Source organism: Bufo gargarizans, chromosome 4, assembly GCF_014858855.1.
Source record: "Bufo gargarizans isolate SCDJY-AF-19 chromosome 4, ASM1485885v1, whole genome shotgun sequence".
NCBI lineage: Eukaryota > Metazoa > Chordata > Amphibia > Anura > Bufonidae > Bufo > Bufo gargarizans.
Window position 1 is genome coordinate 497,519,681 of NC_058083.1, and position 27,483 is coordinate 497,547,163.

The 27,483-nt window shown below is 49.6% G+C and overlaps 1 protein-coding gene across 1 annotated transcript in view; it reads left to right on the plus strand.

Annotated features, from left to right (window-relative positions):
* LRPPRC (leucine rich pentatricopeptide repeat containing) overlaps window positions 1-27,483 on the plus strand; it is a 184,992-nt gene that overhangs the window by 21,662 nt on the left and 135,847 nt on the right. The window contains exons 7-11 of the mRNA XM_044289233.1: window positions 7,677-7,803; window positions 9,937-10,072; window positions 17,633-17,787; window positions 19,604-19,709; window positions 19,912-20,019. Of these exons, the coding sequence (XP_044145168.1) occupies window positions 7,677-7,803; window positions 9,937-10,072; window positions 17,633-17,787; window positions 19,604-19,709; window positions 19,912-20,019 (632 nt within the window). The remainder of the gene's footprint in view (window positions 1-7,676; window positions 7,804-9,936; window positions 10,073-17,632; window positions 17,788-19,603; window positions 19,710-19,911; window positions 20,020-27,483) is intronic.

Consider the following 27,483-nt stretch of genomic DNA (forward strand, 5'->3'; position numbering starts at 1 on the left):
TCGAAGGGAGCCGACTGCAGAGCGCGCAGAACCAAATTGAGATCCCAAGGAGGCAAAGGGGGAACATACGGGGAACCGAATGCGCCACCCCCGAAGAAAGGTCACCACCGGACCCTTAAGAGCAAGGGACCTCTGACGGCCCGCGCCGAAACCTGACCTTACAGGGAACTAAGCGACAGTCCCTGCACAAGCCCAGACTGAAGAAAAGACAGTACCATCAAGATGGAAAACCGAAGGGGAGGGAACCCCGAACCCTCAAAAAAGGATAGGAAGGCCATCCAGGTACGATAGTAAATCCGGGAGGAAGAAGACTTCCCCGGACTGATCATGGTCCTAACCACTGAATCCGAGAACCCCATCTTTATCAGGATGGCGGTTTCAACAGTCACGCCGGTAAACGAAGAGACCGCAAATTCCGGTGGAAGAACGGGCCCTGAGACAGCAAGTCCTGTCCGTCGGGAAGAGGCCATGGGGCGTCCGCCAGCAACCGAGCCACGTCCGAAAAACCACGCGCGGCGAGGCCACTCTGGGGTGATGAGAACGGTCGGAGTCCCTTCCGCCTCGAACTGGCGTAGACCCTTTGGTAGGAGAGGAAAACAGAGGAGGCTGAAGTCCTGCCACGGAGACACCTGCGCATCCATCCGTACGCCTCCGGATCTCGGGCGCGAGCCAGGACCACTGGGATCTTGTTGTTGAACCCGGACGCCATTAAGTCCACATCCGGACGGTCCCATCTGTGGCAGATTTCTTCGAACCCTTCTGGATGCAGAGACCACTCGCTTGGATCCACCGTGTTGTGGCTTAGAAAGTCCGCTGTCCAGTTGCCCATTCCTGGAATGCAAACTGCTGACAACACCGGAACGTGAGTCTCCGCCCACGTCAGAATTCACTTCACCTCCTGCATCACCATCCGGCTGCGGGTCCCGTCCTGATGGACGATATAGGCCACGGCCGCGGCATTGCCCGTTTGAACCCGCACTGGGAGGCCCGCAAGGAGAGAGGTCCAATAGGAGAGAGAGAGCGGAAAAAATCGCCCTCAATTCCAGAAAGTTGATTGGAAGGCGAGACTCTGCCGCCGGCCAAATTCCTTGAACCGTGCGAGACTGGAAAACGCCCCCCCAACCCAGGATGCTGGCATCGGTGGCGGCGATCGTCCAGGAGAATGCGAGAAAGGAACTCCCCGACCTCAGGTTCTTTAGGAACAGCCACCAAGGGAGAACTGCCCGAACCCGCTGAAAGGTAAAGGATCTCCTGTTGCGCCAGGCGAGTGTGAAACTGGGCATATGGAAAGGCCTCGAAAGAGGCTACCATAAGACCCAGGACCTGCAAGTATTCCCGAATGGAGAGGCACGGGGAGCGCAGCAGATGCGACACTGCCCCCTGGACCTGGGAGGACTTGAAGGCTGGTAGAATACTTTGGCAGCCGAGGTGTCCAAAATCACCCTCCGGAAGGAGAGCCTCTGGGACGGGAAGAGGCAGGAGTTTGGGAAAGTTACCAGGCAGCCGAACCGTTCCAGGGTCTGAACAGTGATCCGGACGCTGTCCGTGGTCTGCGGTAGAGAGGGGGGCCTCTATCCGGATATCGTCCCGACAGGGCAGCAAAGGAATGCCCCTGGTACGAAGAAGCGCCATGAGCGGTCCAGGACCGTGGCAAGGACCCGCGGGGTGGTCGCCAACCCGAAGGAAGGGCGACAAACTGACAGTGTCGACCCATAATGGCGAAGCGCAGGAATCGATGGTGGGATTCCGCAATCGGGACATGTGATAGGCCTAGGAGCAGCAGGGCGGGCTGACTGGGCCCTCTAGTGCCGGGAAGGCTGGTGCAAAGGAAGGCCTCTTTGCGGGCGACCTGAGACCCCCGGCGGAGCAAGCAGGCGACGGCCTACCAGATGAGAAACGGCAAAAGGCATGCAGAGACGAACTCGTCCAGCTGATCCCCACAAGGCCTGGAAACCCCAAAGGGGAGATTAGCAAGGGAACGCTTGGTGGAGGCGTCAGCGTCCCACACCTTCAATCAGATCTCTTCGCGCTGAGTGACAGAGATGGCCAACCTGCGGGCAAAGAGGGAAACAATGTCCCTAGAAGCTTCGCAAAGAATGTTAGAAGCCTGAGACATCTGGAGAACCAACTCCAGTGTGTTAGTAGCCGCATCTCGTACCGCCAGTTCCTGGTGGTGGTGTTGTAACCACACCGAGAGAGCACTGGCTACCCCTGCTGAGTGAAAGGTAGGTCACAGGGACGCGCTGCCAGCGAAAAAAGGACCTGGAAGAGAGTCTATGCGTCTGTCTACAGCATCCTGGAAAGAGGAACTGACTAAGACAGGAAGGGCCACATAATTGGCTAATCCGGCCACCGGAGGATCCACCTTAGGGGGAGGAGACACCTCTCCTCGCCGTCAGCAGGGAAAGGAAAGTATATTCATGCGCTGGGTGGTCGAGAACCTTAAGACCACCCCAGGCCCTGGACATGACCGCGGAAAAATCCCTCATGGACCGGGAACATGGTAGTCTCCGACTGCCTGGACGAGGGATGTGCCTGGGGAGCCAGAGCCATCCGAGGAGGGATGCTGCTGCTCACGCTCCCTGTTAGTATTCGGGCGTCTTCTGTGGAAAACCACTTAGAGAGGTGGTTGGCGTCACAGGATTTGAAAATGCCCTATAGTCCCAAAAGGACGTGGCTCGTCCGAGCCGGATAATTCTCCTTCGGAGTACTCTCCCTAGGGAGGGGGAAGAGCAGTCCGCAAGCGCCACCGGCGAGGTGAGGGGGGGTGGAGAGACAGAGACATCCGAGGTGGGATGCTGCCGCTCACGCTGCCTCTTCGTAGTCAGTCACCCACTGTGGGGACCACTGAGAGAGATGGAGTCGTTAGCGCCACAGGATTAAAGGACATGGTTGCCTTGGTGACTAAGACCAATTTAGCGGCCGCGCTGGACATGGCAGATGCCCAAGCGGGGACCGCAGGCCCCCAGGGACGTGGAGGAGGGGTGGAGGAGGGGGGTAAGGCAGGGATGCAGGTAATACTTATCTGCTCCTGCAGAACTTCTCCCTCGACTCCAGGACCAGCAGGGATGCACCTCATCAGGCTTCTGACTCCTTGTCCAGGAGTGCAGTGTTCTGGTGGAGGGTGGCAGCAGGAGACCCAGTAGCTGGTGGGATACCGGAGCTGCAGGTCGAGCCCGGATCCACTTGTCTTCTTTGGGGGGCAATGGAGGCAGCCAGGCAGCGTCCAAGGACGGCAGCGGGCATTCCACGGGGGACCAGGAAGGCGCCATGCCGACCTGTGTCCCCATCTAGAATAATATAAACAATTTTTGAAGGCTGAAAGGGGCTTTGAACTCAGAAAGCCTGGACATGGGGCAACAGCAGCAGTACCACTGAGCTACCAGCTTGCCTGGCACAAAACGGAGTAGAGTGATGAGGAGCTGCACGGCCATGAGCAAACAGAGTCTCCGGTGTAAGGAGAGTCAGAGCGGCATGCCGAGGCTCCGCCTCCCCTAACGCGTCATTATGGCGCGAAAAAAGCGCGCGAAAATAAGCGCGCGCACGGAAAAGCGCGCGCGCGGAAATATGGCGCGCGAAAATATGCGCGAGCGCGAAAATATGCGCGAAAATAAGCGCACCACGTGGAGGAGCGGCCTGCCGGCGGGCGCTGAGGGAGCGCAGCAGCCAAGGCCCGACGAGAGAAGCGCTGAAGCCCACAGTTTAAGGGGAAGAGATGCCAGTACTCCAGTGCCAAAATGAAGAAAGTGCCCCATCAGGATCCTTCTTCAAGCTCACCCAGGCAGCCACAGACAAATAGACACAGAGGGAGGGGGAGGGATTGTGCAACACTTATCTGCTCAGCATGCTCCCTCGATGTCCAGACCAGCAGGGATGCGCCTCTTCAGACTTCTGACTCCAATCCAGGAGAACAGTGCTCTGGAGGAGGGTAGCCAGCAGGCGTCCCAGCAGCTGGTGGGATGCCGGAGCTAACAGGTCGAGCCCGGATCCACTTATCTTCTTGGGGGGAAATGGAGGCAGCCAGGCAACGTCCCAAAGACGGCGGCGGGCACTCCACGGGGGACCAGGAAGGCGCCATGCCGACCTGTGTCCCCATCTAGAATAAAAATAACAAAAAGGAGTAGAATCAGAGAGTGTCAACCTCCTTCACCAGACACTAAGCAAAGACTGAGTTCCTCCTGGTGGAGTCTGGGGGTATAGCCCGAGGAGGAGGAGCTCTTTCATTTGCATAGTGTCCCTCCTACTAATACCTCTAAGCTATACCCATGGTCTGTGTCCCCCAATGGAAAAAAGCACGAGAAAGAGATTTTACAGGTGAGTTTCACAAAAATCTCGTTTTATCCTATGCCTATTTCAAGACTTGCTTTGGAATTTGTCACCAGGTTTATGCTGTCCCACCTGGGGACACCAAAGGATCTCATGCACAATGTATCCATTTTGCGGTCAGTAAATCCACATTTTTTTTGTAGACACATTGATGATCCATGTGCCTTCCGCATCTGAGTGTCCATTGTGCAGAAATATAAAACATGTCCTATACTTGGCCACAAAATGTGGACTGCGGACATATGGAACTCAGTGGGTCCCCAAATGTGTATGCAACACGGACAGTATCTGTATTTTGAGGATTCGCAATTTGCGGACTGAAAAACACACAAGGTAGTGCATGCATGAGGCCTAAAGTAGTGACGAAGAACCGGATTCCAGGCCAGGGTCACTTACCGGTCCTCTTGCGATAGTTTGAACACTGTGTGACATTCATGTGCAGCGGGCTCCCTCCTGCTTTCTTCCTAGACTCTGCTTAGTGAGAAAGCTGTCAATTAGCGGTGATGGGACCCAACCGCTTATGGATATTGAGGACTCCACAGTGAGCGCACATCCTGCAGAGTACTCCGGCTCACGCTGCAGCTGATATACAATGATTTTATGGAAGCTATTGTAAGTGACCCAGCAATGGAACCTGGAGAAAATAGATTGGTTCAGGAGCAGCAACACAAACGGCTTATGAAGAGCAGGAATGGTGAATACGCAGCAGCTGGGCAGGGGATCGCAGATCCAAAGCGGTCCAATGGCATGTAAAAAGAATGGAGGGCCACAGCAGCGTCTCGCCAGAAAACTTCTTTATTCAGGAACACTCCTCACAACAAGGCATATAAAAAGTAGTTTGCAGCAACGTTTCGGCTAGGAGTAGCCTTTGTCAAGCATGTTAACAAGTTAAAATCACAGCCTATAAGTAGCACATGACAGGCCCACCCACACCGCTAAGCAGCCAATAAGATTCAAATTCATGTATAACACACCTGTGTATGAAATCAATGGGGACCGACATGCTGAAATAGATTAGCCAGCTGTAGCAAAACGTACCCATGTGAGGTCCATCATATACAGAGCTCCTCCGTCCCTCCAGCGTCCCATGATCGGCAGTGCGCATGTCTGCATACGTCATCGCATGCGCCACCATGCGGCGGCGCGCGTATGACGTGCCCAAGTAAATCCGAATGCATAGTTCACGCCGGACAACTTACATCATCAGGCGGCGGCCGACTGACGTCACAAGGCCACTCCCACCTGGCGTTACGGATAGAAATATGCATGAGGACTCAAATGGGGCTGTACATGGAGGGCGATCGCACCACTGTAGCACATGAACAGTGTGCAAAAACGCTCGCCAAGGATAACAACAATAAGGCATAGAAAGCGCACTGCCATTAATACTAGCGCAAGGAAGGAACAGGGAGATATACAAAAACATATAGGCATCGCATAGGTACAGCAGGCATAATAAAGAGAACAGGAATCACTAGATATCGGTGACAAATAGTATTTTCACTATGCACAGGCTACCATTGATAAATAATATATCATACACAGGTGTGTGTAGACAAAACTACAATGATCATCATGATGCTATAAAGCGGTGTGATTAAGGCACATAATTAAAAGAACAAAGCAAAAAATACTGTAACAGAGGAGAAATATGAAATCAGCCATATAAAGAATATTTCTTGATTAAATCCAGATTTAGCTGATGCCAGCCACATTGAACTCGAGATTTAAACCAAATGGCTGTAGGGATTTCAATGTGTAGATCCATTTGAGTTCCTTCTTCCTTAATATCGCATCCCTGTCACCCCCTCTCCGTAACGGACCCACGCTGTCAATGACTCTAAAGCGAAGTTGGTTAACAGAATGCCCCGCCTTATTTATGTGGGAGAGACCACCATGGAGATTAGAGAGCGTATTAACAAACACAAGAGTACCATACGCAAGATGAACATGGATAAGCCCGTTGCGAAACACTTCGTGGAGGCGGGGCATTCTGTTAACCAACTTCGCTTTAGAGTCATTGACAGCGTGGGTCCGTTACGGAGAGGGGGTGACAGGGATGCGATATTAAGGAAGAAGGAACTCAAATGGATCTACACATTGAAATCCCTACAGCCATTTGGTTTAAATCTCGAGTTCAATGTGGCTGGCATCAGCTAAATCTGGATTTAATCAAGAAATATTCTTTATATGGCTGATTTCATATTTCTCCTCTGTTACAGTATTTTTTGCTTTGTTCTTTTAATTATGTGCCTTAATCACACCGCTTTATAGCATCATGATGATCATTGTAGTTTTGTCTACACACACCTGTGTATGATATATTATTTATCAATGGTAGCCTGTGCATAGTGAAAATACTATTTGTCACCGATATCTAGTGATTCCTGTTCTCTTTATTATGCCTGCTGTACCTATGCGATGCCTATATGTTTTTGTATATCTCCCTGTTCCTTCCTTGCGCTAGTATTAATGGCAGTGCGCTTTCTATGCCTTATTGTTGTTATCCTTGGCGAGCGTTTTTGCACACTGTTCATGTGCTACAGTGGTGCGATCGCCCTCCATGTACAGCCCCATTTGAGTCCTCATGCATATTTCTATCCGTAACGCCAGGTGGGAGTGGCCTTGTGACGTCAGTCGGCCGCCGCCTGATGATGTAAGTTGTCCGGCGTGAACTATGCATTCGGATTTACTTGGGCACGTCATACGCGCGCCGCCGCATGGTGGCGCATGCGATGACGTATGCAGACATGCGCACTGCCGATCATGGGACGCTGGAGGGACGGAGGAGCTCTGTATATGATGGCCTCACATGGGTACGTTTTGCTACAGCTGGCTAATCTATTTCAGCATGTCGGTCCCCATTGATTTCATACACAGGTGTGTTATACATGAATTTGAATCTTATTGGCTGCTTAGCGGTGTGGGTGGCCTGTCATGTGCTACTTATAGGCTGTGATTTTAACTTGTTAACATGCTTGACAAAGGCTACTCCTAGCCGAAACGTTGCTGCAAACTACTTTTTATATGCCTTGTTGTGAGGAGTGTTCCTGAATAAAGAAGTTTTCTGGCGAGACGCTGCTGTGGCCCTCCATTATTTTTACCAGCAATGGAACCTGTCATTAATATACACCACCTCCCGACTGAGCCCATGTAGTGGAGTGCAGAGCACACTTGCTTCTCGTTACAATGCCTGGGTAAAGATTATAGAATAAGTTTTGTGTAGTAGCAGAGCTAACAGAAATGCAGGAGGATTTCATCTCCGAAGCCCACAGAACCTTATGCAGCTCATAGTGCATGACGGCATAATGTGGTGTTCGGTGCAATTCATTCTCTCTTCTTCCTTCCAGTGACATGGAAAGTGCCAAGAACGTCCTGTCTATCATGCACAGCGCCGGGATGGAGCCACGATGGAGCACACATGTGGCGCTATTAAATGCATATGCTGAGAGGGGAGATATTGAAAATATCAGACAGGTACCTTCTTTCTGGTTTCATTCCTACAGTGCATCTGATTTGATGGAATAACTACTTTGCATATGCCTATCAGGCCCCTTTCAGACGAGCGAGTGTTTCGCTCCAGCGCAGCACCCGGCCTGAACTCCCAGCGCTGCCATGGGTCCCATAGCGTTAGATTGATTATTATCAATATAATTATCAATCGGCATTAGGTTAGTGTCATCTAATACATTCCAGAACTGTAAGGGTTACAGAACATCATAAAGCAATATAATGCTATGCGACCCCGTCAGTCCTGGGAGGTCTGGCCGGGTGCCTCGCTGCGATTCCGCAGTGAGACACTCGCTCGTCTGAAAGGGGCCTCCCATTATGAACCCCCTGTGATAAGCGCATCCTGCTCTGACAAGTTCCTCATACCCATTTATTTCTATAAGGCCTATGTAAAACCAAATAAATGTAAAAGGCAGCCACAGTGATGGTGGCCGATTGCTGGATGTTAAAAACGACACATCCGCCATGGTAATCAGTTGGTCATTGGGGGCATCCTCATTTTAAGTGAGACACCCCTTTTGTATTGGAATAGATTATTATCCGTTTTACGGTAAGCCACTAATATCGTATAGGTGGGGGTGGGGGTGGGGGGGGACTGACTCTTGGTCCCCCTGTTGATCAGCTGTTTGAAGGGTCCATGGTGATCATGCAGCCCTGTGGCCCCCTTGTTGCTTACATTGCTCTATACACCTCTATGCTGTAGTGGATATTGCAGCTTTGTCCCATTCAGGCTGGGGTGCTAAGAGTAGGACGCCCTCTGGTCTGATATTGATGGCCTATCACAGTAAAGGCTAACCTCCGGCACTCCGGCTGTGATGAAACTACAACTCCTAGCATGCTCTATTAATTTTTATTGAGTTCTGAGAACAGCCAAGCAAGGGTGCATCTTGGGAGTTGTAGTTTTCCCACTGCTGGAGTGCCGGAGGTTAGCCATCACAGGTCTATCATAGTCCTGGTAGCCAGATCATAGGTCGTCACTGTCTAAAAGATGGAATACCCCCTTAAAGGGATTCTCTAGCTTTTTAACAAATTTTTGCTCTCCTTGCTGGACCTGTGGAGTGGTGCATACTTCACTGCTCCCCGCCGCTTAGTTCTGACTCATTTGGTCCACCGCTGCATTTGCAGGGCTCCGTTGCATGCTTCTAAGCTTCCAGACCGACAGGTGTCACATGTGTCGCTGCAGCCAGTGACTGGCCTCAGCAAGGAGGTGTCCCATAAGAGGCATGTGACCCAGTGATATACCGCTTGGGGTACCTTTGCAGAAGCACACTTGACTGTAGTTCATGCCAGAAGTCTACAAGCGGGGCCTGGAGTACAGCAAATGCAGCGGTTGACCAAAGTAAGCGGATCTGAGTGTTGGAGAGCAAGCAAGTATGCTTCTTTCTACACATCTGGTGGGGATGGGGAAGGGGGAGCCAAAATTTGTTAAAAAGCAGGAGATCCGTTTTAAGGATAGGCCATCAATACAGTAATCTTGGAAAAAACCCTTAAAGGGCATCTGTCAGCAGTTTTGTACCTATAACACTGGCTGACCTGTTACATGTGCGCTTGGCAGCTGAAGGCCCCTGTGTCGGTCCCATGTGTATAAGTGTCCGCATTGCTGAGAAAAGTGATGTTTTATTATATGCAAATGAGCCTCTAGGAGCAATGGGGGCGTTGTTGTTACTCCTAGAGGCTGTGCTCTCTCAGCAACTGCCGCACCCTCTGCAGTTTGACAGAACCAGGAGTGATCACATTTATACTGCCTGGTCCTGTCAGAGTTCAGAAAGTGCGGCAGTTGCAGAGAGAGCAGAGCCTCCAGGTGTAATGGCGACGCCCCTGTTGCTCCTAGAGGCTAATTTGCATATAATAAAAAAAAATTCTCAGCAATGCGGGCACATATGAACATGGGACCAACACAGAGGCCTTCAGCTGCCAAGCGCACATGTAACAGGTCAGCCAGGGTCATAGGTACAAATCTGCTGACAGATGTCCTTTAATTTATTCCACAGCCAACATAGATATTTTCAACAATTACTTTATGTATCCAAGTTTTATATATATATATATATATAACATATTACTGCTCTTACACCCACTTTCTGCACTTATTTTTGGCAGATTTTGAGCAACAGTGAAATTAACGTTCCACAGAAACAATTGCCTTCAGTTATAATTGCACTGGCGAAGTCTGGGTACTCTCAGTATGTCCCTGATGTACTTGAGCACATGCCGAATTGCATATCCTTTTCACAAGGTAATTCCACTCATTGCATGTTTTAACGCTACATATTTCCTATATTGTAGTAATCGGCCTGAGCCTATAGAGCCGCGGACATGCCCTGCTAGATCGCCACTAGCACGTCCACAATATACGATAAAATATATATATTATACACAAATTGGGCTAGTAAGGGGCCCAAGAGGCTGTTACCAACGTTTCAGGAGCCCAGCCACGTCCGAATCTCATCCTTGCTTCCCCGACGTCACAGAGTTGATGAGCTGTAATCTTGCGCATGCGTAAGTATGCCGCCTGTAAGTGCTGGCATCAGCTTCAGGGAATGAACTGAATTGGTTTATTCATGTTTTTCATATTTTATGGCACTTTGCCCTTCCTAAAGCGCGCATTTTGCTGTGCGCTTAAAATCTACTTCTATGTTCACTGCTGACTGCTCAGTGGAGTTGACATTTCTCGCCCATTTTCCTTGGGGGACACAGACCTTGGGTATAGCTCAGCTCCCTAGGAGGCGTGACACTAAGTAAAACTGTTAAGCCCCTCCTCCATCAGCTATACCCTCAGCCTGGAGATAGAGGCTACCAGTTTTAGCTTAGTGTCCAAGGAGGCAAGACACTCCCTGCTACTGCAGGGCTGATTCTCCTTGTTGTAATTTTTTTCTCTAATTTGTTATTTTATTTTTGTTTTTTCCTAGGGATACCAGAGACGCATTGGGCCTCTCTGCTCTCCCGGGGTGAGCTGCGCCAGTGCCAACTTATCTGCACTGCTGCCTCCCCCACAGAAGCAATAGGAGGATCTGGGCAGCAATGGCTCCCCTACATCCCGCCAGCTAGGGGGTCGCCCGCACGCAAAGCCCCTCTCCCAGCTTCCTGCCACTGCGGTGCCAGTAGCTGAAGGGGCGACCCTGCTGGAAGGAACTGAGGGTGAAGACAGGTGAGATGGCTTTTCCAGCCCATACCCCGTCCCTATCGGCAAGCATGTACCCCTCTGGGTAAGGGGGGCACCCGTGGTCGCGCATTCTGAGCGCTCCAGCAGACCCTCCCCAGCTCCCCTCCGTGTATCCTGCACCCCCACGCCGTTTTCCCCCATTTTCAGGCTACTCTTCAAGACGGCTGATCTCTCCCTCTCTCCCTCCCGCCGCCGCCCGCTCCGTTCCGAACGGGGGGCGGGGCTTATGCCCGACATGACCATATCGGCATCGGCGGGGCAGGGGACAATGGTGGCAGAAGTTCACCCACCTGGGAATAATCGCCGCACTCTTGGGGCCTGCGGGCCCTTTATTTCATGGCATCCTGCTTCTTCTTAGCCCTGCAAGTTTTTTCGGCAGCAGGGGGCGTGGCTTACGCGCGCGCGCGTCATTTTGGGGGCGGAGTTAGGTTCTCCTTCACAGGAGACATTTCAAGCGCTGGAGGGGGCGGAGCTTGTTCCCCGCGCTTCTGCTGAATTCTTCCCGCGTTTCCTCACTCCTAGACAGGAAGCTGGGACACGTGGGGGACTCTGAGCACCTGGTGAATCGCTCGGCTTCTGTGGGCGCTATCTGCAGGCTCTCTGCTGTTTGCTGCTCCCTGCTGCTGCTGCTGCTGCTGCTGCTGCTGCTGCAGCTGCTGCTGATCCTTCTCTACTCCTGACGTTCTTCTGAGGCACTGGTAGGACAGTTAACCCTCTCCTAACCCTCCTGGTCATAGCTGCTATATCCCTTGTGGTCTCTGTATTGGGGTACGACCACTTTTCAGCATGTCAGATCCCACGGGTGCCCCCAAACCCTGGTACCATGCCTGTACCGCCTGTAAGGAACTTTTTTCGTGTGGGCAATCTGAGCCGCATTGCCTTGCATGTCAGGCCCCGGTGCAGGGCCCGCTTTCCGCTGCGCCCCCCCGGTGCCTCTGAACCCCCTGACTGGGCTAGGTCTCTGTCTCAGGCGGTGGAAAGCCTTACACACGTAGTGGGCCGTCTCGTGGATAGACCGCCTCTCCCGCAGGCTGCCACAATCCCTGTCGCACCCGCTGGGACTACCGTTTCTGCCGCCCCCACTGATTCCCTGCCTCCCAGCGAATCTTCCAGGGCCCGGCATATTCAGAAACGTTCAAGGGTTGAGCGCACATCTTCTCCAGATGCTTCGCTCTCTCCGCCATGCGTGCGAGCTCAGTCAAGTCTATCCTCTCAAAGGGATACGCCTTCTGAGGGAGAACTGGCGGATTCGGACGTGGACATGGACTCAGAGCTTCCGTCCAAATTGGCGTCCGCGGTGGGGCATCTTATCACTAGCATCCGTGATACCTTTCACATACACGATGACCCCCCCAGCTCTGAACAGGCCGGCGTGTCCTTTCTTCGCCCCAGACAGGCCTCCAAGGTTTTTCCCATCCACGCTGATTTTTCTTCTGTGGTGTCCAAGGCTTGGACCCGGCCTAACGTCCGCTTTGTTACACCCAAAAAGCTGGACATTTGTTATCCCTTTCCAGCGGATTCTGTGACCACGTGGACGTCCCCGCCTAAGGTTGATCCTCCCGTGGCTCGCCTGTCCAAAAGCACTACTATTCCTGTACAGGACGGATCTTCCCTCCAGTCTGCTGAGGACCGTCGTACGGAATCCCTCTCCAAGGCCATATTTACTGCCTCTGGTTCGGCCCTTAGACCGGTCTTTGCCTCCGCCTGGGCTGGTAAAGCGGTCTCTGAATGGGGTTTGCAACTGGAACGGGAGTTAGGGTCGGACGTCCCTCTACAGGACCTCCGTTCCTTAGCCCAACTAATTGTCCAGGCCGGAAAATTTGTCTGTGAGGCCTCTCTTGATGCGGGTGCCCTCATTGCCCGTTCCTCTGCCCTGGCAGTTTCTGTCAGGAGGGAACTCTGGCTGAAGGTTTGGGCGGCGGACGCCGCTTCCAAACGCTCTTTGGCTGGCCTACCATTCACGGGTTCCCGCTTGTTCGGAACCCGTCTGGACGAACTTATATCTGAGGCCACGGGTGGGAAGAGTACTCACCTCCCCCAGTCCAGGCCGAGGGGCGCCCCCCGTGGTCGCGCTGGTTCGTCCCGTTTTCGGTCCTTTCGCAAGCCCACCGGGTCTAGACCCGCGGCCGGTTCTTCTTCCTCTGGCCCAGCCCAGGATAGACGCAAGAAGCCGTTTTTTCGGACGCAATCTACCTGGCGCAAGCCCCAGCCCACACGGGCTCCCACAGGCCAGCAGCCCTCTGCCTGAAGGTGCGCCCCCACCCACCCGGGTGGGGGGCCGCCTTCTACTGTTCAGGAACGTATGGCGGGCCCACATCTCAGACGCATGGGCGCTCGAGGTTGTATCTTGCGGATACAAGATCGAATTTGCGTCCATTCCGCCAGACCGTTTCTTCCGGTCCCGTCCTCCGCGGGATCCCGTACGAGCGGCCGCCTTCTTCACGGCCATTCGCTCTCTAATGGACAAGGGTGTCGTCGCCCCCGTGCCTCCGACGGAAAGGTTCAGGGGGTTCTACTCGAACCTCTTTGTGGTTCCCAAGAAGGAAGGCTCAGTGCGACCGATCTTGGACCTAAAGCGCCTGAACCGTTTTCTCCGACTGCAGAGATTCCGGATGGAGTCTCTCAGGTCCGCAGTGGCCTCCCTGGAAAGAGGGGATTTCATGGCCTCAATCGACGTTCAGGATGCATATCTCCACGTTCCGGTTGCTCCATGTCATCACCGCTTCCTGCGCTTCGCAGTGGGGGACGATCACTTCCAATTCGTCGCCCTTCCCTTTGGTCTGGCGACGGCTCCTCGAGTATTCACCAAGGTCCTGGCCCCTGTCTTGGCCCTTCTGCGTTCAAGAAGTGTTTTTCTTCTCCCTTACTTGGACGACATCTTGGTCAAGGCACCCTCCTTCTCTCAGGAATCCGGCAGTGTGGGACTCACTCTGGAGACCCTGACGCGGTTCGGTTGGATCATCAACCACCCCAAGTCTTCCCTTACCCCCTCCAGACGGCTGATCTTCCTGGGGATGCTCCTGGATACGGAGTTGGCGGAGGTCCGCCTCCCGTCGGACAAGCGTCTGGCCCTTTGCGGGTCTGTTCGCAGTCTCCTCCGTCATCACCGCCCTTCCCTCAGATCCAGCATGCGGTTGTTGGGGAAGATGGTTGCCTGTTTCGAAGCGGTGCCGTTCGCACAATTCCGATCCCGCACCTTTCAGAGGGCAATTCTGTCGGCCTGGGACAAATCACCGAGGAGTCTGGACAGGACCTTTCTTCTGCCTCCCCTGGCTCGGGCTTCCCTCAGCTGGTGGTTGCATATCCCTCTACGGGGGAGGTCCTTCCTCCCACTGAACTGGCTGGTGATTACCACCGATGCCAGCTTACGGGGGTGGGGGGGGGTTTTCCCTCCCCGGTCCGTCCAGGGCGTTTGGTCTCTATCGGAGTCCAGACTTCCAATCAATATTCTGGAACTGAGGGCGATTCTTCTGTCCCTCAGACACTGGACCCATCTACTGAGGGGCCACCCTGTTCGGATCCAATCGGACAATGCCACGGCTGTGGCATACATAAACCATCAGGGAGGCACTCGCAGCGATGCAAGAGGTGACCCTCATTCTCCTCTGGGCGGAGGCGCACGTGCCGGCCTTATCCGCGATTTACATCCCGGGGGTGGACAACTGGGCGGCGGATTTCCTGAGCCGGTCCACCATCGACCCGGGAGAATGGTCCCTGCACCCAGAGGTGTTCGAAGCCCTTTGTCTTCGCTGGGGTCGCCCCGACGTGGACCTCATGGCTTCCAAATTCAACCACAAGGTCCCCCGATACCTGGCCAGGGCACGGGACCCGAAGGCGTACGGCGCCGACGCGCTCGTCCTTCCGTGGCGCGAATTCTCCCTTCTGTACGTCTTTCCTCCTTTCCCCCTCCTGCCACGGGTTCTTCGGAGGATCGCGGCAGAGGGCGTTCCCGCGATTCTGATCGCCCCGGATTGGCCCCGCCGGTCTTGGTACGCCGACCTAATGTTGCTGTTGGCAGACGCACCGTGGCCACTGCCCTCCAGGGAAGACCTTCTCTCTCAGGGACCGATCTTCCACGAGCATTTAGGCTCGCTACGTTTGACGGCGTGGCTATTGAGACCGCCGTCTTAACGCGACGGGGTTTCTCCGCGGACGTAGTCCGCACCATGATCCGTGCTCGTAAGCCCGTGTCCTCTAGGATCTACTATCGGGTTTGGAGGTCCTATCTGGGGTTCTGTGAGTCCCGGAGCATCCCACCTCTCCGGTTTTCTCTTCCCACGATCCTGTCCTTCCTCCAGTCGGGTCTGGACCTGGGGCTGAGCCTCAGTTCTCTGAAGGGACAGATTTCGGCGCTGTCTATTCTTCTCCAGCGTCCCCTGGCCCCTCTGGGGCCAATTAAGACCTTCTTACAAGGGGTGGCTCACTCTGTTCCGCCGTACCGCCCTCCAGTTCCATCCTGGGACCTGAATGTGGTGCTCTCGGCGCTCCAATCAGCCCCCTTCGAGCCTTTACGGGAGGTCTCCCCTCGCCTTCTGTCCTGCAAGGTCATCTTTCTTGTGGCCATCACATCTCTCCGACGGGTGTCGGAGTTAGCGGCTCTTTCTTGCTCCGAACCTTTCCTGATCTTCCACCAGGATAAGGTTGTGCTTCGGCCTGTCCCGTCCTTCCTGCCAAAGGTGGTCTCCGCCTTTCACATCAATGAGGACATCGTCCTTCCGTCGCTCTGTCCCTCTCCTTCCCACCCCAGAGAACGGGAACTGCACCGTCTGGATGTGGTCAGGGCGTTGAAGATTTACCTGGAGGTCACCGGATCCTTTCGGCGCACGGACTCCCTGTTTGTGGTTCCGGAGGGTTTGCGCAAGGGTTTGGCGGTCTCCAAGGTGGCTATTGCCCGTCTCATTAAACTGGCGGTGTCTGAGGCTTATCGAGCCAAGGGTAGAGCTCCGCCTTTCAGCGTCACTGCTCATTCCACCAGAGCAGTCGGAGCTTCCTGGGCGCAGAGGCATCGGGCCTCGGCTGAACAGTTGTGCAAAGCAGCCACTTGGTCCTCTCTGCACACTTTCACAAGGTTCTATAGAGTGCATACGCATGCATCAGCGGATGCTGCTTTGGGCCGCCTGGTTTTGCAGGCAGCGGTTTCCTGATGCTCCGGTGGTGGTCCGCCTTGGGTTTGTGGTCCCTCCCTTCTTGGACTGCTCTTGAACGTCCCAAGGTCTGTGTCCCCCAAGGAAAATGGGCGAGAAAAGGAGATTTTTGTATAACTTACCAGTTAAATCTCTTTCTCGCTCTTCCTTGGGGGACACAGACCTTGGGTATAGCTCAGCTCCCTAGGAGGCGTGACACTAAGTAAAACTGTTAAGCCCCTCCTCCATCAGCTATACCCTCAGCCTGGAGATAGAGGCTACCAGTTGCGTGTCCAAGTAGTGAAAGGAAACAACCAACAATGCAAACAACAGCCAACAACCCAACGGGGCGCCAGCCAAAACCCTAGAACCAAACACAGAAGGGTGGGGCTGTGTCCCCCAAGGAAGAGCGAGAAAGAGATTTAACTGGTAAGTTATACAAAAATCTCCTTTTTTATCGATCGGCCCGCAGCGCAGTGAGTACAGGCAGGAACGCACATTGCTGCTCCTGCCCGTTCCCCCTGGAGGTTTACGAACTCCTGGCATAGCACCTTGTAACCAATGTTCTATGTTAGGAGTTAGTAAACCGCCGGGGGACACGGGCCGAGCCCCTCCGCTCAGCTAATCCTGGCATAGCACATGGGTTCATAGCACAGAGTACCCATGTGCTATGCCAGGATTTAGTAAACCTCCAGGGGGCACGGGCAGGAGCGGCAATATGCGCTCCTGCCCGTTCTCTCTATGCTGCGACCACATTCATAAAAATGTCATGCCCGTACTCTGTACAGCGGTGTACAGAAATGTCAGTTTTACGCGCACAAGGAATGGTGCGCTTTAGGGAGGGAAAAGTCTAATAAAAATACCAAATCCATTAATGAAGTATATTAGAAAAAGTTTTTTATTAGGGACATCTTATTAAAATTGTAGTCAAAGGTTTAGTTACTCTTTAAGCGTACAGTGAAACGTGCGCTCTAAGTAGGGAAAAGTGTGAACTATATTACAGAAAGTGTTATTAGGGCATTAGGGACAGGCTAACAAAATGTATACAAAAGTTTAGTTACTCTTTTAAGGAACTGTTGAATACAAACAGAGAAAAATAAAAATACTGCCTTTCTTCAGACTTGAAAAGTGTGCGCTGAATTTTCTTGTATTATCCTTGAGGTTGGAGAACATTTCTAGTGGCACCTCACCAGTTCATCTACAAATATCCACAGGATAAGACATGTATAATAAATGCAGACCCCACCTCTGGGGGCCCCTTGCTCCCACTCCTGGTATTGCTGAAAATGCGTTTGTTGAATATGAAGTCGCCGACCGTTCTCGCTCTCATATCATTTGATCTCTGAACTTTTTCTCGGAATGAGAGCATCAGAACGGTGATTGGCCAGTGTAAGCAGGCTTTTAGGTAGAAAACACTGAAAGATTGGTTTCCGTAGGTAAAATATCCAGTATATGAATGTGGTGTTCTGGTTTTATGGTCACTAATATGCAGCTATCTGTTCTTACGTAGACATCATAAATCTCTGCTTGGTGTTGTTGACTCACGGCTATGAAGATGCAGCGCTAGAGGTTGCAAAACAGCTAAATGGCTGGAAACCAGCTGATGGAAATTCGGAAAGTCAACCTGGCGATTTCTTCCTCCGTCATTGTGTTAATTTAAAAATGGTGGGTTCTTTGGGGACATTTATTAAAGTTTTAAACCATGATCTTGGTATAAAGAAGTCTGAAATTATAGTGGATGTCATATTTGCGCCTTAATTTGCTATTTTTCTGAACTGGCCAGAAAAGGGGGCAGCACTAGGTGGCAGGTGGGCGGAGCCTATGACAGCCACAGATTTACTATAACTTGCACCAGAAACTGGCGTAAATTATAATTAAAGTAGATTTGGATTTCTGGCACATGGAGTGGGAGAGATGTGTCTAATTTATTACAAAGCATCTGCCTCTTTATACATTTTTTTTAATTCTCTTTCTTTCTTTCTTTCTTTCTTTCTTTCTTTCTTTCTTTCTTTCTTTCCTTCTTTCCTTCTTTCCTTCTTTCCTTCTTTCCTTCTTTCCTTCTTTCCTTCTTTCCTTCTTTCCTTCTTTCCTTCTTTCCTTCCTTCCTTCTTTCCTTCTTTCCTTCTTTCCTTCCTTCCTTCCTGTCCGCAAAACGGGGTTCCGTTGATCCGTGACCGTGTGTCCTCCTTGATTTTTGGAGGATCACCAGACATGAAGGAAAATAAAATAAAAAGTTGTTTTGGTGTCCGCCTGGCGGTGCGGAGCCAAACGGATCCGTCCTGACTTACAATGCAAGTCAATGGGGACGGATCCGTTTGATGTTGACACAATATGGTGCAATTGCAAACGGATCCGTCCCCCATTGACTTTCAATGTAAAGTCAGGAGTCCCTATTAATATACCATCGGATCGGAGTTTTCTCCAATCCGATGGTATATTTTAACTTGAGGCGTCCCCATCACCATGGGAACACCTCTATATTAGAATATACCATCGGATTTGAGATAGATTGTGAAAACTCAGATCCGACAGTATATTCTAACACAGAGGCGTTCCCATGGAGATGGGGACGCTTCAAGTTAGAATATACTAAAAACTGTGTACATGACTGCCCCCTGCTGCCTGGCAGCACCCGATCTCTTACAGGGTTAATTGTGCGTATCATAGCCCCCTGTAAGAGATCGGGTGCTGCCAGGCAGCAGGGGGCAGACCCCCCTCCCTCCCCAGTTTTAAATTCATTGGTGGCCAGTGCTCCTGGGGAGGGAGGGGGGTCTGCCCCCTGCTGCCTGGCAGCACCCGATCTCTTACAGGGGGCTATGATAGCACAATTAACCCCTCAGGTGGGGGCAGTCATGTACACAGTTCTTAGTATATTCTAACTTGAAGCGTCCCCATCACCATGGGAACGCCTCTGTGTTAGAATATACTGTCGGATCTGAGTTTTCACAATATGAAAACTCAGATCTGAAAAGCTGTTATGCAGACGGATCTGCGGATCAGTCTGTGCGAAAGTAGCCTACAAACACGCATCATGGACGCAGATGAGAATCTTGTGTGCCTCCGTGTTTTTTTGCGGACCCATTGACTTGAATGGGTTTGCAAACCGTTGTCCGTCAAAAAAATAGGACTGGTCATATTTTTTTGACGGACAGGAAACGCGGATGACAAACGGTGCATTTTCCGAGTTTTCAACGGACCCATTGAAAGTCAATGGATCCGCAGAAAATCACGGAAAACGGAACAACGGACACGGATGCACACAACGGTCGTGTGCATGAGGCCTCTCTGTTTTTTTTTTTCTGTTTCTTTTTTTTTTCTCTGCCTCTGTCTCTCTCTCTGTGTTTCTATATGTCTGTCTATACTTTTTTCCCTTTTATTTCCTCTTTTTCCCTTATTTTTTTTCCCTTCCCATCTCTCTTTACTCTCCATCTTTTTCTTCTTTTTGATAATTTTTTCCATTTTGTCCCCCCTTCTCCCACAGCCGGTCAGTGTTCTGATGAAGTGTGCTGACCAGATGCTGGCTGCCGAAATGCACAAGCAGCCCAAGGAGTTCATGTTACAGTGTGCTTTGAGGAGTTCTAACTCAGGTACCTTCTTGCATCTTTTTGCTGCTTCTCCATCCATTTTTTGTCTCTTTAAAAAATTTACTTTGTGATCTTTGGGAAGTACTTGCTGAGATGCTAGTTGTCTGCTTTGTTGTATGGATTTGACTTGGCAACTGTTTGCATGTTATTGCTTCCAATAGTTCTTGTTCTGACGGTGCTGTTTTCCTGTTCTCTTTTGTTTCAGACTTGGCCTTGGAGCTCATGAGGGCCATGAAGGATGAAGGGATACCCCTTAGACCTCGCTACTTCCGATCAACACTCACTCAGTTGCGCAACAGGAACGATCTGCAAGGTTTGCACTTTACTTTTCACTTTGCTCTATTAATACATTTAAAGGGATCCTGTCATCACCGTCTTGTACTTGTATACATGTGTAGTACTGCAGATAAGGAGTCCAGATCATTATTCCACTGCTGTCTGTGCTCATACCTGCACTGACATACATTGCCAGGACTGCTGTGCATGCGCACAGAAGTCCTCTCCGTTACTTTACCACTGCAAAGCAGAGCTGACAGTGGGCATCAGCACAGCTTTGAGAGCTGACAGTGGGCATCAGCACAGCTTTGAGAGCTGACAGTGGGCATCAGCACAGCTTTGAGAGCTGACAGTGGGCATCAGCACAGCTTTGAGAGCTGACAGTGGGCATCAGCACAGCTTTGAGAGCTGACAGTGGGCATCAGCACAGCTTTGAGAGCTGACAGTGGGCATCAGCACAGCTTTGAGAGCTGACAGTGGGCATCAGCACAGCTTTGAGAGCTGACAGTGGGCATCAGCACAGCTTTGAGAGCTGACAGTGGGCATCAGCACAGCTTTGAGAGCTGACAGTGGGCATCAGCACAGCTTTGAGAGCTGACAGTGGGCATCAGCACAGCTTTGAGAGCTGACAGTGGGCATCAGCACAGCTTTGAGAGCTGACAGTGGGCATCAGCACAGCTTTGAGAGCTGACAGTGGGCATCAGCACAGCTTTGAGAGCTGACAGTGGGCATCAGCACAGCTTTGAGAGCTGACAGTGGGCATCAGCACAGCTTTGAGAGCTGACAGTGGGCATCAGCACAGCTTTGAGAGCTGACAGTGGGCATCAGCACAGCTTTGAGAGCTGACAGTGGGCATCAGCACAGCTTTGAGAGCTGACAGTGGGCGAATTAGGAGCAGTAGGAAAATAAAAAAAGAGATCTGGACTCTTTGTCTGCAGCGCTACTTATGTATTACAGCAGATACAAGCCCAAGATCATGCAGGCAGAGATTTGCGAATGATTCTGCTACAATTAACTATTTGTCCTCGCAAAGTATGATGGCCATCAGATCCATTCTGTCCAAGGCTACACAATGACTTTTGACTACAATTCCCTGTGCAAGATGACTAGGATGACACCCTTCTGAGTTGCACACCTTTTCTTCTTTACTGTAGAAGTAATTGGAAGGCACTTTGCGTGAATGTCTGTGTCAATCGCTCCAGTGCATCTCCCATTATAAGTGACAAGCAGTCTTGATTGAATATATCCTGCCGTTTTGTGCATTCAGCTTATTTGCAGAGCTATGGCTTTCCTTGTGTCGCCATGTTGACCTCTTCCATCAGTCTGGCCGCTGTCTGTGAGTTGGCAAGCTTAGAGGGTGGAAGGAGTGGTGAAAGGCTCATAGACTGCGGGTACAGAGCTGTTTATTGGCGGCGTACTGCAGTAAGATTTCCTAACGTATACCTCTAGTGGGAGTCACCGAGCTGTGCTGCTCCTCAGGCATACAGATTCCCCACTTCTCTATGGTATGATGATATGGCCTGTTGGAAGCCAAAAAGACACTATTTTGGCTGGCCACTGGGTTACTGGAGCCCTATGGATTTGTTTGACATGTATGCCAGGAGCAATAACGCTAAATGAAGAGTGCTGCCAAAGTGTTTGCAGAGCATAGCACACGGCTACACAGAGCATTTGTTTGTAGTCTGTAGCCATGACGAAACATAGGTCTGCATTGGAGCTGTAAACCCAAAACGTGACATTTCGAATCAAGACTGTTTGCACAGTCTTGATGAAATTGAAGTTCTGTTCTGCTCGGGTCTCCAGTGCATGGCTTTTATCTATGTATATAAAGACGGACGTATATATGTATGTTCCGCGATCACTCAAAAACACAACTATCGATTTCAAAGAAACTTAGTATACACATCCCTTGCTACCTGGAAAGTAATCTTGCGGGGGTCTCGGCTCTAGGACGTACCGTTCCTGAGATTACCAAAAAATGACCTGCATTAGTCAAGCAAGTCTTTATCTTTTTATATCCAAACTGCCAAACACACGGTCACATGTCCCTTATCAGCCAATAGAAGCTTGCAGGTCCTCCAGTCTCCACATACACACAGTTTTACTCCAGGTTTCCATAACAACCCAGCCATTTTTCTTCACTGCTGTAGGTCAGCTTTAGTCTAGGGCTACACAACGACAATAAGTCGCACGACACAAAGGGCACAACTACACTGCTACATTGATGTCACGCAACAATTTTTATTATAGGCTATGGTGTTGCACTGCGACATGTGACATGCTGCGACGCGACAGTCGCAGAAAAATCCATCTTGGATGGATTTTTTGCAACTGTCGTGTCAGTCGCAGCATGTCAGTGTGACACCATAGCCTATCATTATATAAATTGTCAAGACAAAATGTTGCGCGACACATGTCGTCGCGTAGCCCTACCATTAAAGGGGCAGAGTACTGTGGAGGTCACTGTTAAGGCGGCGGGGTACTGTGGAGGTCACTGTCAAGGGAGTGGGGTGCTGTGAAACTCACTGTTAAAGAGGCGGGCTACTGTGAAGGTTAAGGGGATGGGCTGCTGTGGAGGTCCCATTTTAAAGTGGCAGGCCACTGTGGGGGGGGGGGGGGTCAGTGTTCAGGGGCGGGGGGCTGTTGAGGTCACTGTTATAGTGGATACTGTTTATCTTTTAATGACACACAAACATTAAATGAAATACGGTAGATGAAATCTACCGGTGCGAAGCCGGCTCCTTCTGCTAGTCCACCATATAAATGTCTCTTGCTCATTAATGGGAAAGCAACTTCTTTTATTTCAGATAAGTCCAGACCTTTAAAAGAAAGGAGCCTCCTAAATTGTCAATTTAATGATCATTTAAAGTATGATAGAAGCGTTGAGTACAGCAATCTAGACATCTAGCAGACATTTTCTACCAAATGCGCGACTGACCTTAGCAACTGAAAATTTATTTAGAAAAAAGAAAAAATTCCCTTATGAAACCTTAAGTGGTCCTAAGCGTTTACAGCACTTTCCTTTTGTTACACGTGGGACACCATTAGAATGGGACCAAATTAAAACAAATATGGCTTCCCCTCCTCTTCCTCCCACCGATCTAGAGTACGGTTTATTAATTCTTTGAGCTCTATTAGCGGTATTTCACAAAGTGTAATCTCATAAAAAAAATGATGCTTTTAACAGAAGTAGTTTACCCGTGGGAAACAAAAAAGTATTTTTCCATCTTATCGCGCTGTATAATGCACCGCAGATTGAAGGGTGGAATTGCTGGCGTGACACCAGGTGACAAACAAAATGCACAAAAAGAAGCGAAAAAGAATAAAAAGAAATGCTTTTAGCTGATTTATTCTTGTTGCAATTTCACCTAAAATATACATTGGCATTAGTGCTTGAAGTTGCAAGCAAATATTCCCTAATAGTCCATGGCTATGAATCTCGGAACGTGTTCTGAAAGCTACTTTCTAAAAAGTTATCCCTTGAGAACCAAATGAGTGTCCACCCTTAAACACCATTTTGTTCTTTTATCTAAACGTGTCCAAACTGCTTACCTAACTTTTTTTTCCATTTCTTGGGCCCCCTTAATAATTTTTTGGTGTGTGTGTTGTGTGCGTTTTAGACGCTGGTCCTAATAAACCCCTAAGCTGGCCGTGGTTCCGCCGAAGTTATGAAGGGGCGCCGGCCTCTTCATAACTTCGGCGGATCCACCGCCACTTCTAAATGTAACACAGCTTCCGAGCTGTCTTGCATTTAGACCTTTTTCTATGCCTGCCGGCCTGTTCCCTTCCTCGCCACACCCACAATTTTACTGGCGTGAGATTGTCGCAGATTGTGGCGCAACTAACTGTAAAAGATCTCTGAGTGACATTCTTCTTTATTTTTATTTTTTTTATTTTCCATTGTTATTTGGGCAGTGTTAGAGGGGAGAACAGTCCTCTGTTGCTGTATTAGTCACTGACGGAGCTCATCTGGGTCTTCGTAAACCCATCAGTTCTGCCATGATGAGGTGGACCTGGTGACCACATTGCAGGTGCCAGTACTCACCGAGGGCTTTCTAAGCTACAGTATAAAAGACCAAAGCAGTTACATTGCAGAAGCTTTACAGATGCACCATACATTTACAGTAATGTGTGTTTAAAACCCATGGTACAGTATATAGTTATAGGATTACATTATAGATTTCTGGCTGTCTGCAGCCACCACTAGAGGGAGCTTAAAAAGGTTTTCAGGACTTTTTTTTTTTTTTTTATATATATTGTTGGTCTATCCTCTGGATTGGTCATCAATATCTGGCATCCATCTCCGACACCCGCTGCTGATCAGCTGTTTTTCAGTAGCTCTCGTGCTGGGGGCTCCAAAATTACACAGCTCTGTAGTGGACAGCGCTGCTCCCATTTACTTTAATAGAAGGCAGCTGTAGGTAGTGGTGTGCTGCTGTATAGTGTGACATATAGCTCTATATTTCTGAGATATTCTGCCCTAAAAGTATTGCTTCTGGAGGAGCGTGCCTATATAACCCAATATCTGATGGAACGTGATTTTATTTTATTTTTTTAATTTTTTTTGCGGGTTTCTGAGGAATCCAACAGAAAGGCCCTCCTATACATTCACCCCATTATAGCTCTGTACAGCTTATGTGCAAAGTCTTAATAAAGCCGTGCACACATTTGAATAACGAGTACCGGTACCTGCAGTTGTCTTTTATTCAGAAATTAAATTATTTTAATGGCAAATTGTGACTTGCAGGAAACACATTTTAATAATCAGCTCTGCAACAAGTTGCTTTAAATTATAGAAACTCTCTAGCAATGTTTTTTCTGTATAGTGCAGAATAAGCTGTTATGGAAGATTAATGTAGATACAGTGTGATGTATAGAATATATATACAGGGAGTGCAGAATTATTAGGCAAGTTGTATTTTTGAGGATTAATTTTATTATTGAACAACAACCATGTTCTCAATGAACCCAAAAAACTCATTAATATCAATTGAATATTATATCAGCTGAATATTTTTGGAAGTAGTTTTTAGTTTGTTTTTAGTTTTAGCTATTTTAGGGGGATATCTGTGTGTGCAGGTGACTATTACTGTGCATAATTATTAGGCAACTTAACAAAAAACAAATATATACCCATTTCAATTATTTATTTTTACCAGTGAAACCAATATAACATCTCAACATTCACAAATATACATTTCTGACATTCAAAAACAAAACAAAAACAAATCAGTAACCAATATAGCCACCTTTCTTTGCAAGGACACTCAAAAGCCTGCCATCCATGGATTCTGTCAGTGTTTTGATCTGTTCACCATCAACATTGCGTGCAGCAGCAACCACAGCCTCCCAGACACTGTTCAGAGAGGTGTACTGTTTTCCCTCCTTGTAAATCTCACATTTGATGATGGACCACAGGTTCTCAATGGGGTTCAGATCAGGTGAACAAGGAGGCCATGTCATTAGATTTTCTTCTTTTATACCCTTTCTTGCCAGCCACGCTGTGGAGTACTTGGACGCGTGTGATGGAGCATTGTCCTGCATGAAAATCATGTTTTTCTTGAAGGATGCAGACTTCTTTCTGTACCACTGCTTGAAGAAGGTGTCTTCCAGAAACTGGCAGTAGGACTGGGAGGTGAGCTTGACTCCATCCTCAACCCGAAAAGGCCCCACAAGCTCATCTTTGATGATACCAGCCCAAACCAGTACTCCACCTCCACCTTGCTGGCGTCTGAGTCGAACTGGAGCTCTCTGCCCTTTACCAATCCAGCCACGGGCCCATCCATCTGGCCCATCAAGACTCACTCTCATTTCATCAGTCCATAAAACCTTAGAAAAATCAGTCTTGAGATATTTCTTGGCCCAGTCTTGACGTTTCAGCTTGTGTGTCTTGTTCAGTGGTGGTCGTCTTTCAGCCTTTCTTACCTTGGCCATGTCTCTGAGTATTGCACACCTTGTGCTTTTGGGCACTCCAGTGATGTTGCTCTGAAATATGGCCAAACTGGTGGCAAGTGGCATCTTGGCAGCTGCACGCTTGACTTTTCTCAGTTCATGGGCAGTTATTTTGCGCCTTGGTTTTTCCACACGCTTCTTGCGACCCTGTTGACTATTTTGAATGAAACGCTTGATTGTTCGATGATCACGCTTCAGAAGCTTTGCAATTTTAAGAGTGCTGCATCCCTCTGCAAGATATCTCACTATTTTTGACTTTTCTGAGCCTGTCAAGTCCTTCTTTTGACCTATTTTGCCAAAGGAAAGGAAGTTGCCTAATAATTATGCACACCTGATATAGGGTGTTGATGTCATTAGACCACACCCCTTCTCATTACAGAGATGCACATCACCTAATATGCTTAATTGGTAGTAGGCTTTCGAGCCTATACAGCTTGGAGTAAGACAACATGCATAAAGAGGATGATGTGGTCAAAATACTCATTTGCCTAATAATTCTGCACTCCCTGTATATCCCTGTGATTACCTGTCTTAGTTAATGCCTTTTATAGGTTGGCTGCCATCTTGATTCTTACTCCAATCTGGTTCCCCTTATACCTGGCGTTGCAGAGGCTGCGTCCACGCCGCTGCACGATAGCACACCATAGTCCCCCCCCCCCCCCCCCCTGGATGAACTTATGGCAGTCTGACCTTTATGGAAACTGATTGTAATTAGTTATGAGAGTAATTATTTTATTGTATTTTTTTTATTTTAGTAATGACTTTTCCCACCTTTTCAAATCTTAGAAATATACATTTACCTCTAAAAAACCAACAAAAAAAACCAACAACTTGTGCATCTAGTAATAGCCAAGCCATTCATTATTTATAAATCCAGACAAAAGGGTAAACTAGACGAGTTCTGCCTTGTTTCGATGCCGTCTCCACCTCTCTAACCACAGACCTCCCTGCTGGTGACCAAATGTCCTAACATCTGTCCAGAATCTAATTCCTAAAATAAAAGTTTTCCAGACAAGTCAAGAAGTATAATCCAAGGAAGATGTAATTAGCTTCCTAATTAGGGATAAGTCTGAAATGCTAAGGTATTTTTTGCACACTTTGTATGGTACCCAGATCTTTCTCATAGAAAATGGAGACTGGTGTCTTCCCATCTCAGACATTAATGACATGTCGCTAGGCTATGCCATCAGTCACAGTCCAACTCTGGGACCTGCTTCTTTTTCCCAAACAGGCCCCCTGAAGAGAAGGAGAGCACACCGCGCAAGCACAGCCAACCTCCAATCATTGCTATTGGAGTTTAGAAAAATAGCCGGCCATTTCCATCAGTCCCATAGCGGTAAATCATGAGATGACCATATGTGCATATTGCATCCTCCATTCACTTCTATGGGAGTTCCAAAAACAGCTGTGCATGCTGACTCAGCTTTTCTCAGAATTCCCATAAGGCTGAGTTCACACGGGCATGACGGATTTGTTCAGGATGCGTCTCGGGTGTACTGCGGCAAACCCGCACGAGTAGGTACCCAATTGCAGTCAGTTTTGACTGCGA